This window comes from Thalassophryne amazonica, chromosome 11 (assembly GCF_902500255.1).
Source record: "Thalassophryne amazonica chromosome 11, fThaAma1.1, whole genome shotgun sequence".
Taxonomy (NCBI): domain Eukaryota; kingdom Metazoa; phylum Chordata; class Actinopteri; order Batrachoidiformes; family Batrachoididae; genus Thalassophryne; species Thalassophryne amazonica.
Window position 1 is genome coordinate 73114497 of NC_047113.1, and position 14472 is coordinate 73128968.

At 38.7% G+C, this 14472-nt stretch overlaps 1 protein-coding gene across 2 annotated transcripts; it reads right to left on the bottom strand.

The window, feature by feature from the left end:
• Positions 1-1141: 1141 nt before the first annotated feature.
• Positions 1142-13774, bottom strand: pcgf1 (polycomb group ring finger 1). Of its 2 annotated transcripts, none has more exons than XM_034181320.1 (9): positions 13663-13774; positions 7722-7827; positions 7436-7588; positions 7174-7245; positions 4980-5085; positions 4632-4674; positions 1894-1980; positions 1563-1643; positions 1142-1320 (listed from the first exon to the last, which is right to left on the bottom strand). In XM_034181320.1, exons 1-9 carry the CDS (start codon positions 13747-13749, stop codon positions 1270-1272), a joined length of 786 nt encoding a protein of 261 aa, XP_034037211.1. In that variant the 5' UTR covers positions 13750-13774; the 3' UTR covers positions 1142-1269. The 2 variants fall into 2 exon arrangements, with proteins under 2 accessions (XP_034037211.1, XP_034037212.1); XM_034181321.1 differs by having other exon boundaries at positions 1894-1977; positions 13663-13773.
• Between the last annotated feature and the right edge of the window lie 698 nt (positions 13775-14472).

The following is a 14472-nucleotide window of genomic DNA, read 5'->3' on the forward strand; positions in this document are numbered from 1 at the left end:
TATATATATACACACACATATATACATATATATATATACACACACATATATACATATATATATACACACACATATATACGTATATATATAAATTTGCAAAGATTTCAAAAAACTTTTTCATGTCATTATGGGGTGTTGAGTCGAATTTTAAAGGGAAAAACAAATTTACTCCATTTCGGAATAAGACTGTAAGATAAAGTGCGGAAAAAGTGAAGCGCTGTTAATACTTTCTGGATGCATTGTCACTCCTGTATGTTCTCACTATTTGGGGGTGGGACATTTTACAAAATATGCTGTGAAGTGTAAAACAATGGAATAACACTTAAGAGAATGGTCAGGTTCAGGTCCAAACTTTTGTTTGAATTTTCTGTAGTTTTGCAAAACTATACTTTTTGAAAAGTGCATACAACAGCCACTCAGAAGATGGGTGATTCCATTTTTTTTGGAAACCACCATGACAGCCATCTTGGGTTTGTATAAATGGTAGCTTAAAATTGGAGCTGCTCCCCAATATCTCAGCTTCTAGATGACCTCGGATTTTGATTCCAGTGACTAAATACACATTTTCCAGGACCAAGGGATCCAGTGCTGTCAAATGCAAAAATGTGTATGCCGGTAAAGTGACATTTATGGGTGACCATGTCTGACTTTGCTCATGTCACAAGTGCCATTGGATTTCTTGGCCCTGAGGAACGTGTATTTAGCCACTGGAATCAAGGTTTTAGGTCTTCATTAAGTATTTTCAGAATACATTTGGTTGGCTCTTGAGGATGTTAATCAAGAACCAGTTCAAAATTTTTAACTCCTCAGACATAATCAATTCCTTTTGTCAATCGATAACACTGAAAACCTGAGCAGGCCTACATTTTTCCAGACTGATCAAAAACCAATATGACAATCGAACAGACTGATAGAATTGATGGGTATAATCTTATCAATTCCCATCCCTTTTGGTTGTGGTGCATCTGCACCCTGATTGGTTTGCAGTTTTCCGTGATGTTTATATTGCTGTCATTATAACATGTTATGAGCATACTAGCATTAGCAAACAGTTGCAATGTGGAGACTGTTTAGTTCTTTTTCTATTGAGAGGTTTTCATCTGATATGCTAAAATACACATAGTGTAATTAATACAAACAATTGTGTTTCCCATTAAAATTTAATTTTCAAAAATACAAAAAACAAGGAAAATAAGTATATGTACACAAACACTATTAAAATAGAATATGCATTATACAAAATATGTACAGCTGTCCTCAGACTGAACACTATCTGGTCCTTTTGTCCTTAATGGTGTAGTGAAGGACTAACGGTTGTGCCTAAAGGTGGAAAAAAAAAAGGAATTTATCTTTAAAACATTTACAATATTGTAAACTTCTCATACATTAGTTTAATTATTAAAAATCAAAACGGTGAAACTTAACATGTTGACTCTAAACATAAACTCAATTTCATAACAATTCTTTAAAAATTATCCAACAAAATTATGAATTTTTTAATCAAGTAATCTTCAATGAACTTTTAATTTTTCAACAACACGAATATTAACAACAGACTGTACCTTGCCAAACCAGTGTGAAAGCCATAACCGTTTCATGGTCATGTGATCAGGCAGCGACTCATTATTGAACAACATCTGGACCTATAAGCATCAACAGAGACAACGCAGGTAAGAAATCTAATTACATTATTATTATTATTATCATCATTATTATCATGGGCAACACCCATTTGCTGTTAGTAAAAGACTAAAAATTTGTTTCAATCCCAGTTTTCACGTGTGGATTATAAAACATGGCACCCTCAAGACTCCTTTCTGGGAAAGGTTTCACGCGAAGGGAACTGAATCACAGTGTCTAACTTTATACAAGCACAGAGGACTAGTTAGTGACCTGGTGTTTTTCCACGTTTAACCTGTGACACAGGACTTTCCGTAAGTGTCTGACCTCCGCTCGAACAGAACAGCGAACAAACTTCTGCTGCAGAGACAAAGCAAAGACAGTGTCAAACCTCAGCTCCAAGACACATGAAACATACGTACAGCTCATTCAGAGTTAGTAATACCAACACATCTATGTAAAACACAAAACAAAAGGACAAGAACGCCCTCTGCTGGATCAACTGGTGTTTCCACAGGAGCAGTTCTCCAAATTTCCCCTGAAATCATCTTTGTTCAAAATATATATCTCATCTAAAGAGTATGTCTCAACTTTCTAAATAAATAAAATCCAAGATCCAGCGTATTTTTTTTCCAGTTTACCTCAGCTGAAATGACAACATGTTCCATCATGTACACAAAACTGAGATGATATAAACTGAATGGAACAAGTAATAAAACTACAGCATCAGTGCCGCAATTAGAACTTTGTTCTTGGGTCACATCAAATTGTGTTGTATTACAATTAGCACTTATTACTCCAGCAGCTTTTTCATGATATTCTTTTTATTAAGAGAACACAGTAAATTCTGCATTTAGAGAATGGCAACATTAAAGCAGGTTTTGATCCACCCCATAAAATACTAAAACACATGTAACAAGCTGTGATATTGTGGTGTTTGCTGTGTGATTTTCTTAAGTATTTTATGGCCATCACTTGGTTTTGGATGAGCCAGTAATTAATGCAAGAAAGGAGCTGGGTTGGGTTTCAGTCCAACTAAATGGGTCAGGATCATGTTCTATTTGAGGCGCTCAGTGCTGTAATATTTCAAATGAAGCCAACTGTCACACTACAGTTATAGTGATACTCCAACAAAACATGTTTCTTTGTCACGTCACACTGGGATTATTTGGGAGTTTTGGACCATTTCAAAGTATTGTTTGAGTTGTTTTACATTATATCTAGATTTAATCATGTTCCATTAAGGAATCTCTCATTTTCTTATTTATTCATTTATGCACGTCAGGCTACTGCAGAGATTTAGGTGTCTTTTTTGCCATCTTTTGCTCAAACTGTGTCAAATAACATCCAATATGTTGCCCAACACACATTTATTGCTCATTTGTGAAATTTAAAAGTCCCTATGTTAAGTAACAGCACAGGCTGTGGTGCGCACATGTGCTACAGAGTTCCTGTTAGTTGTTAAACTTCCTCAGGGAAATGCTGTGTTACAAAGTGAGTTCCACATATAGCAAAAAAAAAGATGTGCAACTTATGCTCTGGAAAATATGGTATGAAAGTGCTGAAGGTGCTCTGTTAAGGAAACTACCAAGGAGTTCATGTCTGACTAGTGTATGTGTGTTTGTGTTTGGATGAGTAAGTGGACAATTATGATGCTGCTTTATATATCTGCTTAATAATTAGCAACAGAAAAGTACTTGTTAAAGGTTCAAAAACAGACTGGGAGACACGTTTTCACAGCACAAACGTACAGTTGAGCTCAAAAGTTTACATACCCTGGCAGAATTTTTGTTATTTTGGCCATTTTTCAGAGAATATGAATGATAACACAAAAACTTTTTTTCACTCATGGTTAGTGGTTGAGTGAAGCCATTTACCGTCAAACAACAGGTTTACTCTTTTTAAATCATAATGACAACACAAACTCCCCATATGACCCTGATCAAACGTTTACATACCCCTGTTCTTAATAACATGTATTGGCCCCTTTAACATCAATGACAGCTTGGAGTCTTTTGTGGTAGTTGTGGACGAGGCTCTCTGATGGTGAAGCTGCCACTGAATATGTTTCGGACTTTATTTACATCAATTACAAAGAAATACAAACAATATGGCACTCTATGGTAAATCTGCATGGAGTAGACAGTTCTCAAAAACTGAGTGACTGTGCAAGAAGTAGAAGAGTGAGGAAAGCCACCAAGACAACCCAGAAGAAGTTATAGGTTTACGTGGCTGTGACTGGAGAAATTGTGCACAGTGCAAGCTTTGGATTTTGTATCACCAGTTATCCATCTTCATGATGAAGTGGTACAGAGGAGGATTTTCTTAAAAAGAAGACCTGAAAGTTTAGCTACAAATTGGCAGAAGGTACATCTGAGATGCAAGCCTGGATATGATCTGTTTTGGTGAAAAAAAAAATCCTTCTCTGCTCTACTCCACTATGAAGCTGAGAGTAGTGATGCAAAATGCAAAGCTTGCACTGTGCACAATTTCTCCAATCACAGCCACATAAGCCCATAACTTCTCCTGGGTTGTCTGGGTGTCGTGGTGGCTTTCCTCACTCTTCTCCTTCTTGCACAGTCAGTTTTTGAGAACTGTCTACTCCATGCAGATTTACCATAGAGTGCCATATTGTATTTCTTTGTAATTGATATAAAGTCCAAGACATATTCGGTGGCAGCATTACCATCAGAGAGCCTCGTCCACAACTACCACAAAAGACTCCAAGCTGTCATTGATGTTAAAAGGGGCAACACACAGTATTAACAACAGGGGTATGTAAACTTTGGATCAGGGTCATTTGGGTAGTTCTCTTGTCATTCTGATTTAAAAAGAAACATAGTTGTTTGACAATAAATGGCTTCACTCAACCATTAACCATGAGTGAAAAAAAGTTTTTGTGTTGTCATTCATATTCTCTGAAAAATGGCCAAAAAACTAAAATTCCGCCAGGGTATGTAAACTTTTGAGCTCAACTGTATATAGTTGAGGTTAGTGGCTTATGTTCTTACCTGGAGTGTAAGTTTTGTCTTATCTTTCCCCGCAAGCGATGAACTGAACACACAAAACAGAAAACCCTCAGCTGTAATAATCAGCTCAAAGTGCTTCAAATTCAGGTAAAAATGCACTGTTGCAAAATTACAATTTATTAAATCCTACAGTTGAAAGGCAACACTGAATGTTTAATTTCACACATTGAACCCCAATTTCAAAAGGCAGTTTTCACATGTAGAACAAAGGTTTAAGGGTAATTATGAGGGTCTTATAGATATGGACAATCTGTTTGTTTTTGACAAATGCCTCATGTAATCATGGCATCATATGTGGTGATTAAGTGAAAAATATTGAAAGAGTCTTACCTTAGTCTTTCTAAGCAAAGCGAAACCTGCTCATCATATCTGTAGAAATGGGCTTTTGAATGGTCAAAGCTTGTATACGGTAAACCTGCAGCATCAGGTACAGCATCTAGTAAGAAGAAAAATCAGCTTTAAATTTCCAAATTAAACTCCTACAAAAAATAATAAAATACCACATAACTGATGGGAAAGGTTGAGGTAAAGTGGTCTGCCCAGACAAGAAAACTAATATGAAATAAGCCACATAGGAGCTTTGAGGTGTATTCTGTATATCTAGACTACTTAGAATCAAGACGGAGAGAGAGCGAGAGAATATACAGGATTATGTGGGATTTACTGAGCTCCACTCAGGTCAGTGGAATTTACGAACACTTTTTTTTTTTTTTTTGGCCATATCCATAAAATCCCTCATATTAAATGTACAGTGATTGGAAGTGGCTACGGTATATGTTGTAGACATGACAGTTTCTAAATGGGTGCAAAGCAACAGTGACAGGGTTTTGAAAAAGGCATGCTTTAAGGCTGTGGTCAGAATTTTCTCAGGATTCCAAGCTTGGAAAAATAAATAAACAGGATGTTGATGTTTTTGCCAATGGTCAGAGTAATTTAACTTGGATTGTCTGCCGACACCAAGCACTGATCCAATAGTTAGATTTTCCAAAATATCGTTTTACATGATTTATATGGTCTAGTGGTTAAGCAGTGGGCTTGAGAGCAGAGGGCACTCTGTTCAAACCCCCATTGGCCAGAAAATCACGACGGGCCCTTGTATAGCAGCATCCTGACGTTGGTGTGCGAGTGTGTGTGGATGGTGAATGCAAGGCATTGCTGTAAAGCGCTTTGTGCTTTTGATTCAGGTGGAGAAGCACTATATAATATTTTTGTCCATGTGTGTTTTTAAAAATACAAATCACAGCAGCACCAATGTGCAGCGCTGACTGACAGAGTACTGTTGTCAGCACCACACGTGTGAAACAGAGCAAAAGTGAGGTACGAGTAGGGTTGGGTACTTGGGTATCGAGAATCGGTTCTTTTTGGGTATCGTTAAGAATTGATTCGATCCACCGACATCAATAGCTTTTTTGCTTAACAATTCCCTTATCGGTCCTTTAGAGTGTCCGTTGTTTTTGAGGGTGTTTGTCAGGAAAATGATCATTTCTCTACATTGATTACAGACCCTGCAGTGGCTCCGTAATCAACCCCTTCTGCAGCGTGACTCCACTTTGAAGCTTGAACCAATGAAGCAGTGCTTTGATCTGCTGGCTCGTTGGTTCTTTGATTCGCTGCTCCTCAGAAGCGGCAAGTCCGCTTCTTAACCCCTCTCAAAGCCATTAAAATATGTCAATCATGAGTCACTTTTGTGTGGATTAAAGTCACTAACTGGGACTCTTGTCTTGTTGCAGTCAAGAAACAAGAATTGTCCTCCGTTCCGTTGACACACCTCCAAACACTGCGCGGCTCTCTGCTGAGACAGAGTCCGGTCAGAATTAATAACTTCAAAACGAACTTCCACGTTAAATAAAATGACACCTCTTTCCAAATGCTGTAATAGAGACAATAAACTACAAATCAACTAAAAGTTTTTCCCTCCCAAAATGAGACATCCTCCCTTCTTTATGAATTACATCCTGACATGCAGCAACAGTCGACTGCAAGAGCTCAGCTCAGGTGTATGGAAAGACATTCATGCCAATGTCTGAAAGGAAATGCTTTTTCTGTCTATTTATGGCCAGAGATCAAGGATCCACCATGTAGAGTTTATTTATGTCCAGAGTTTAAGGATCCAGTGACCAATTTCTTATTTATTTACTTGTTGTTGACGTAGAAAACCTGTAAAGCCTACTTTTACTACACAGAAAATTCACAAGAGGCATCGATAAGGGAATCGATAAGGAATCGGATTGATAAGCGTAATCAATAATGGTATTGATAAAGTTTTATCAATACCCATCCCTAGGTACGAGTGAAGGAGAGCGCAAATGTACTTTTAAAAACGTGCACCACACATCTGAAACAAGGCAAGAGGAAACGCACATTTATTTAGCTACTCAAGTTTAATTTATCCAATATAACCAATCAAAAATGTTGTGTTTAGTGAAAGTGGCTCCTGGCTGAACAAGCAGTGAAACTCAGACAATGCAACAGGAAAGCTGCCACAGAACCCGTCTAATGTCTCCACTTCAAAGTGGACACTTACCATCTCCAGCAGGTTGGATGACTCTTTCTAACCCCCGTGACTGATAAAATTCTTTTATTCTTTTGTCTTCACCTGCAAAATGAAAACATGGAAAATATAAGCAACATGCAAACATAATTTTGCACACACAAAAACACATCTAAGCAATATCTTAAGAATAACCCACTTAACAGCGGTGATTTTACAACTAACATTCACCAAACACCCACACAGCAGCCATTATCGGCCCTTTCGCTGTAGAGGGCGCTAATTTTCCACATACTTTCTTGTAGTCCAGGCACCAGTTTGTAGACAATGTCCTGCATCACTCGGTCCAGTTTGAGGTTGAGTAAAGGCTGCGTTTCGTGTATTTTGATGTTGCACATTGGACAGTACTTGCTCGTTTGCAGGTATTTCACAATACAGCTTTTGCAGACTGCACAAAAAGCAGAGAGAAGGACCAGATGATTGTGCACATGCATGTTTGTGGTAAACGACAAAGACTTTTTCAGAACAAATGAATACCACGGCAACAGAATATTATGCCGGACTGTTTTGTTAAAACTCACAGGTGTGCAAACATTCTGTAATTGTTGTAGCGTCGATGAAGTACCCCGCACAAAGATAGCAAACAATGTGTTCATTTAGGTCCTTTATCTTCAACTTCACCTCCTCCTGCAAAGAAAGACAGTGGCGTTGGTTTAAAAGAAAAGTCTACAAATCAATGTAAAATTAATTCTTCAAATGGAAAATGTATTATTTTTATCGCTGCCTTTTCTCACTGAATATTTGTCCACTCCTCCAGATGAAGCCTGTTCAAGCCAAAGCTAACTGCATTATCTGTTACACAGTTTCATGGTGGAGGGGAACAGATTTTCTTAAAAAGAAGACATGAAACTTCAGCTAGCATTTGCTGGAAGGCACGTAGGAGACTCAAGCTGAAATCACGCCATAGATTTTCAGCTCATGTTCACAGACGATGGTGCAATGATCAGATTCATCAGGAGGGAAAAAAAAAAAAAAAAATCCATCAAATATGTGGTGTCTCATTTCTGTCCCAGATTAGTCATCTAGAAGCATAGTTGTCAAACTGTGGTACGCAGGCTGCCTCTGGTGGCACACAGAGTCAATGAAACCAACACATTTTTTATGGTATAATTAAGTCAGCTGCTTTATTTCAAATAAGGTTAAGGCTAATTCAACTTTTCACTGAATTAATACAAACTAACAGAGCAGACTCTTCATAATGAAGGATTTAAACACTTCAACAAACAAAACTGATCTGACACCGCTCTCTGCTGAAAGCGAAGCAATGCTTCATAAGAATATGGCTTGGCCCAGAGAATTATACTATAGAAATATATATCTATGGCTCAGCCATAGAGTTATGGGTTCTGCTTTGTAAGTGAAGCAAAATGAAGCAATGCTTCATAAGTGTCAGACTCTGCTAATACACGCTTCAGATACCGAGCTTCAAATCCATTTCTGTACAGACAAATGTGAAAGAGAGCAATTATACATTGAGGAAAGTCTCCCACATGCGTATAGGCTTATTGCGTTACATGAACAAGGTCCGCCATTGTCAATACATGCAGGTGCGTGTCAATGAATTATTCTTAAGCTTTTAACATATGCTTCTTTGTTTATTCAATTTCCACGATAAGGATTTAAATTTTTTTGAGACGTTGTCTTCCAAAACTACGTGGACAACAATTACCGTCAGGATGTGATGATAAATCCGCCTGGAAGGACGCAGCAGGTCAGAATAGACCTTTTATTTACTCACAACAAAAATAAATCCTGTTAATGATCCACCAAGGCAAAAAAAGTATATTAAATTACACCGATAACAACAATAACATGGCATAAATTATGAGTGGCTGAGGTTTCACAGGCAGAGCTATGACAGTATTTCACAAACGTTCTGTACATTCAGTGTCTTTGTGCTGACACAACTGATCTCGACCCAACCTGAGTATCATTTCGCAATATATTTCTCCGAACATGACCCATACCCATCGGGTATCCACCATCTAGTTTGCAAGGACATGTACTCATTCTGACAACAGCTCTGTCCTCCTCTTCTGTCAAAACGCACTGCAGATTCTGGACTGATGCATCATATGTGAGAGAAATTATTTCTTCTTTACTGCCAGACACAGTCCTGGATGTCACAGGCGATCCACGGCAAATGAAAAAACGCTTTAAGCCGTCAACTTCAGGTTAAACTGAATCATCATAATCCATATGCTTTCTGCTATTTTGAGCTGTTGTGTTGTAACCAAGATCCCACAATGCAGCGGGCAAGTCAAGATGTGCAATTCACTCGATGGTAGCCTAGTTTCTTTGTACACTAACTCTTCCAGAGAGTTTTTCCTCGCCACTGTTTCCAATGGTAAGGTAAGGTTCGACCTTAGCCTAGTGAAGTGCCTTAAGGCAAGTATCTTGTGATTTTGCCTTATTTGAAAATAAATTGAGCCAAATTCCGTTTAATTCCGGTTGTAATGGTGGTACTTGGAAAGCCAAATATTTTCTTGATACTTATCGTGAAAACACTGAGAACCACGATCTAGAACAAGTGACATTCTGAGTGTTATGCCACAATTTGTAACCTATGACCTGTCCAATCTAATCAGATCCCCTTCCAGCTGAATCCAAATGGTCTGACTGTAGGTGTGCTTTTAAAGGTCAAATTAAATACTAAACAGTACAGACCCTGCACTGACACCTCAGACAAAAGTTTTGTGCGATACTCAAACTCATTAATCTTGTGGTTTTGACTCGCAGACAGACTAAAAGTTAAACTCTCGCCTGAAAGCTAATGGCGTTAGCATTTTTAGCAGCTGGAAGTGTCATTCATTAGCTCCACTTAACATATCATTACTGGAAGAAATACACAGCTCATAACTTTTAATGTCCACAACAAAGTAAACATTAGGAAAACAACCACTCAGTTCCAAAAAATATGACTTAAAAACTCCTCAAACAAAATGACCCTTCTTCTTCTTTGGAAATCATTGGCAGCTTGCAAACCGACACGGCGCATTACTGCCACCAACTGTTGGCCATGGAAATGAATGGAACTAAACAAATGGATTCTGACATATGCTCTCAAAAATAACCCAGAAATGTTCACCATGCGATTCTGGTAATTTCCAGAAAACTTACATCACTGCATAGTGGAGTAGAGAAGAGTTTTTGTTTTCTTCAAACAAAACAGATCAAATCTAGGCTTGCATCTCTGATGTAGAGAGCCTCTTGCTCACGTGTTTGGCGTCTTTACAAACAACAGCTTGTTATGATGCCTCATGGCTAACTGATGGGTTGTTATGGGCCAGTTACTGTGTTTGTGAAGCTTTGTGTGTTCTCCAAAAAAGTGAAAATTAAAAAGCGAAACACTCAGTCTGCGAGTCTGAGCAACAAACAGAAGAGTGATGGACATCTGCTGAACCCCACACACTGGCCAGAGAGAGACAGCAGCCAGGCAAATAGCAAACTTCAACTGCAGGTGCCCGCCCGCCGGGTCAATACTCACTCCTGGTTGTTATGACGCCTCAAGCAGCAGCTGAATGATCGAAGCTCGACGCCAGCTAAACAGTGTCTCCAAAAGTCAACGTAAGTCCAGATTTCTTGTTTCGTTTTGGCTTCAGTGCCCTTTGTTAGTGCCGTGTGACCGGGGCTTTACATTAATTGCTAGGAAAGTTCAACAACCAAAATACCAACATTCTGGGCGCAATGAACATGTCACTATTATTTGATTTCTTTGTGCGACTGACAGTTATTCACGTATTCAAAAGGCTATTCATACCTCCACACAATTCCAAACAGCAACCAGAAAGTTTCTTGACAGTTCTTCTGGTTGAACAAAGCCGCGTCTCCTAACTGGATAGAGTTGTGACGTCATCACACATGCGTGTAGGCGCTGTTCTATCGCAACTTGAAAATCCCCCATTGTAGCTGAACTTTCAAGTCTTCTTTTCTTTTTTAATAAAATCCTTCTCTGTACAGCACGTTAACTTGTCAAGATAATGTGCTGAAGCAATCCTTTCTAGAGCTTCTCGATACTTTGCTTGAGATTTTTCCACTGTATTGCTCTTAGAATGCTTTGAATTCATTATGAATTGAGCTGTTCTCGCATTGTCTCTCGCTTTTCTTACTAATAACAATGAAGGTTTGCCCATCAAGATGGTCAACCCCAGGCGTTTGTGGGAAATAAGCCTGTGTGTTGCAAATTTTGCTCATCTTTCCATAAGAGATTTTCACTAACTCTACATACATGCAGGGAGGGCATTCGCTTGTTGCTGATGTCTCATTTTCCAAACTGTCTGACAGATATAATGGATCAGGAATTGTCAGTTAAGTAAACAGTCAGTAAAGACATATTCTTTCTTAAAGGTCTCCCGTTCATATTCTTTAGTTCATACTAAGGGGTATTTTGTAGTGTGCATGCAAAAGATAGGGCCACAAGTTCTTTCTTCCAGTTCCCACCTGCTTTATAGCTCCATTTTTTGCAAAATTCTTTCAAAACAGCGACTTTCCAGCACTCAAAATCTTCAATATCTCCGTTCGCTGTGGGCACTTACAGTGTGTTTTGGGTTGTTGTGAACTCTGTGTTGCCGACCGAAGAGCCCCCCCTAAAAATGGGTCTGCACTGCCTTCAATGTGTCATTTCAGACCACAGCAGCATGTCTGAGACTGACTCTCTACATCCAAAGCGATCAAAGGGAATAATGTGATTATTAACCATCAGATGACAAAGTAAAACCTCTTAAATTGATCTAAAGTCAGTTTTAAGCAGAAACAAGGTGATAAATCAGTGAGTCGCTGCTGACGCTCCAAATTGACGTAGGTGCAGCAGCACGTCAGTCTCCGGTGCTGTGGCGCTCTGTTGCAATGATGACAAAAGTTTCAGATATCTGTCACTGAGATAAATGATGACTGGAGTGAAGTTTTAAGCAGAAACGAGGTGAACTGCGGCCGACGCACAGAAATGACGCATGCGCAGTGAAGGCGAAGGGGGAGTTCAGTCAACGACACCGGTATGCACAGCATGGACTGAGATGCTGAACTGTCTTATTCAGGACCCAATGGAAAACAGTCTATGCATAGGCTAAACAAAAGTAGCATTTTCTGATTGATCAAATGCATTTTTAATCATGCATCAATGCATTTTAATCCATTTTTCCTCCTTATATGCTCTTTTAAGTTGGAGATGTAAAAGACTATAGCAGTTGTAGAAAAGGAAAACAGCTGGTGCAACACAGAAGTGCTGAAAAGTTTGGAACCGTTTGGTCTAAATCAGAGATCTCAAACCGGTTCCAGAAAGGGCTGAGAGGGTGCAGGTTTTCTGTGCAACCACCCACTCCAGCAGGTGATTTCACTGATTAACATCACTTTGAGAAGTTGAAATCAGTTAATCAGTGAAATCACCTGCTGGAGTGGGTGGTTGCACAGAAAACCTGCACCCTCTCTGCCCTTTCTGGAACCGGTTTGAGACCTCTGGTCTAAATGAAGAATTGAACTTAACTTCAGAATTGAACTTAATAATATTTATGTTTTTGTTTTTCCTCTGGGTTACTGATATTTTATGTTTGTTCTTCTTTTAATTGGGATAGTGTGCCTCTGATTATGAACTAATTATATATTGAGTGAGTGCCTTGATTGACAGATGGTTCACACCCCCTTTACAAATCATGACACCTGGCTCCTCTTAGTATTTAGGCTGCACCATCCAGGTATTTTCACGACTCTGATGAAGATGTGATTTGCAAATCGAAACGTCAGTCTTTTTCTGTCTTTAGCACCTGAATAAACTTTTCAGCACTTACTTCTGTGTTGCACCAGCTGTTTTTTTTTTTTCTACAAGTCAGTCCTACCTGGTTGCACCGGACTTTTGTGCTTTACAGAAGCGCGGAGAACTCATTTTTTGTTTCTACGACAGCAGTTGTGTTTGAGTTCTAGTTTACACAGTTCTATTTTGGACAGACTAACCCGTTCGCATGCACACTTCTGCATTTTGTAATGTACAAGTACATGTAAAGCTGTGGAAAACTATGTCAAACACAAATTCAAACTTATTTTAAGTTGACATAAAGACTAACAGTTTGTTTTCAGGGGAATTTGGGATGAAACGCAGTTCAATAACTTGAGTTCTGATGGATCCAGCTGTTATGTTCAATTTTAGTGACTATGTCCAAAGTTTGGAGGCTCATTGCTAAATGAACAGCTGTGAAATACACAGTTCGCGAACAGAAAAGCAAACAGCAGCAGCTGAAAATCGACTGAAAGCCTTTAAATTCGTGTACGGCTCACAGATCTCGTTTGCAGCAGCCGCCGCTCCAGCGCAACAACACGGCCGAGTGCGCATGCGCAAAAGCGCCACTGGTTTCTTTACATCAGCGCCGCGGAGAGCTGTGCTATCTGTGGCCTCAAAACCGCCTCTGAGCCGCTCGAGCGTCTTGCTGCCCCCCGACCCACGCGTGAACAAGCTCAAATAACACCAGCGCTCACCTCGTTCCTCAGCGGGTCCAGTTTGTAGACTGACTGGAGCTGATTTCGTAGCCGCATCGCTATGGCAATCGGACCTTGCTCCGCCATCTTTGGGAATTGTGCTCACTTCCGGGTAATCCGGAAGTAGTATCTACTGTCAGCAATAAAGAGGCGGGAAAAAGCTTCACAAAAAAAAAAAAAAAATCACATTTTTTTTAAATGAAGTGATTTATAAAACAGACAAAGTTAGTTTTAACAATTGATTGATTTTTATTCGTATAAAATGTAAACATGCATAAATAATACAGAAATGTATCAACTAAATACATAAAATACAGGGTAACACAAAAAAGCAAGAAATGTTTCTTTCCACTGTGGCCCAATTAAGAGAACTAACAAAAAATAAGTGAATAAAAATGAGTCATCACACAAACAACAGAACACAGTAAAATAAAACCACCAGCACAAAAGTAACATAAAAATGCTCATAAGATTCTTAAACACAACTATATATATATATATATATATATATATATATATATATATATATATATATATATATATATGTGTGTGTGTGTGTGTGTGTGTGTGTGTATATACAGTGGGGCAAATAAGTATTTCATCCACTGTCATTTTATAAGTTCTGCCACCTACAAAGAATGGAGAGATCTGTAAGCTTTATTGTAGGTACACTTCAACTGTGAGAGACATAATCTAAAAAAAATTCTGAAAAATTACATTGTCTGATTTTTAAATAATTAATTTGCATTTTATTGCATGAAATAAGTATTTGATCACCTACCAACCAGCAAGAATTCTGGCTCTCGCAGA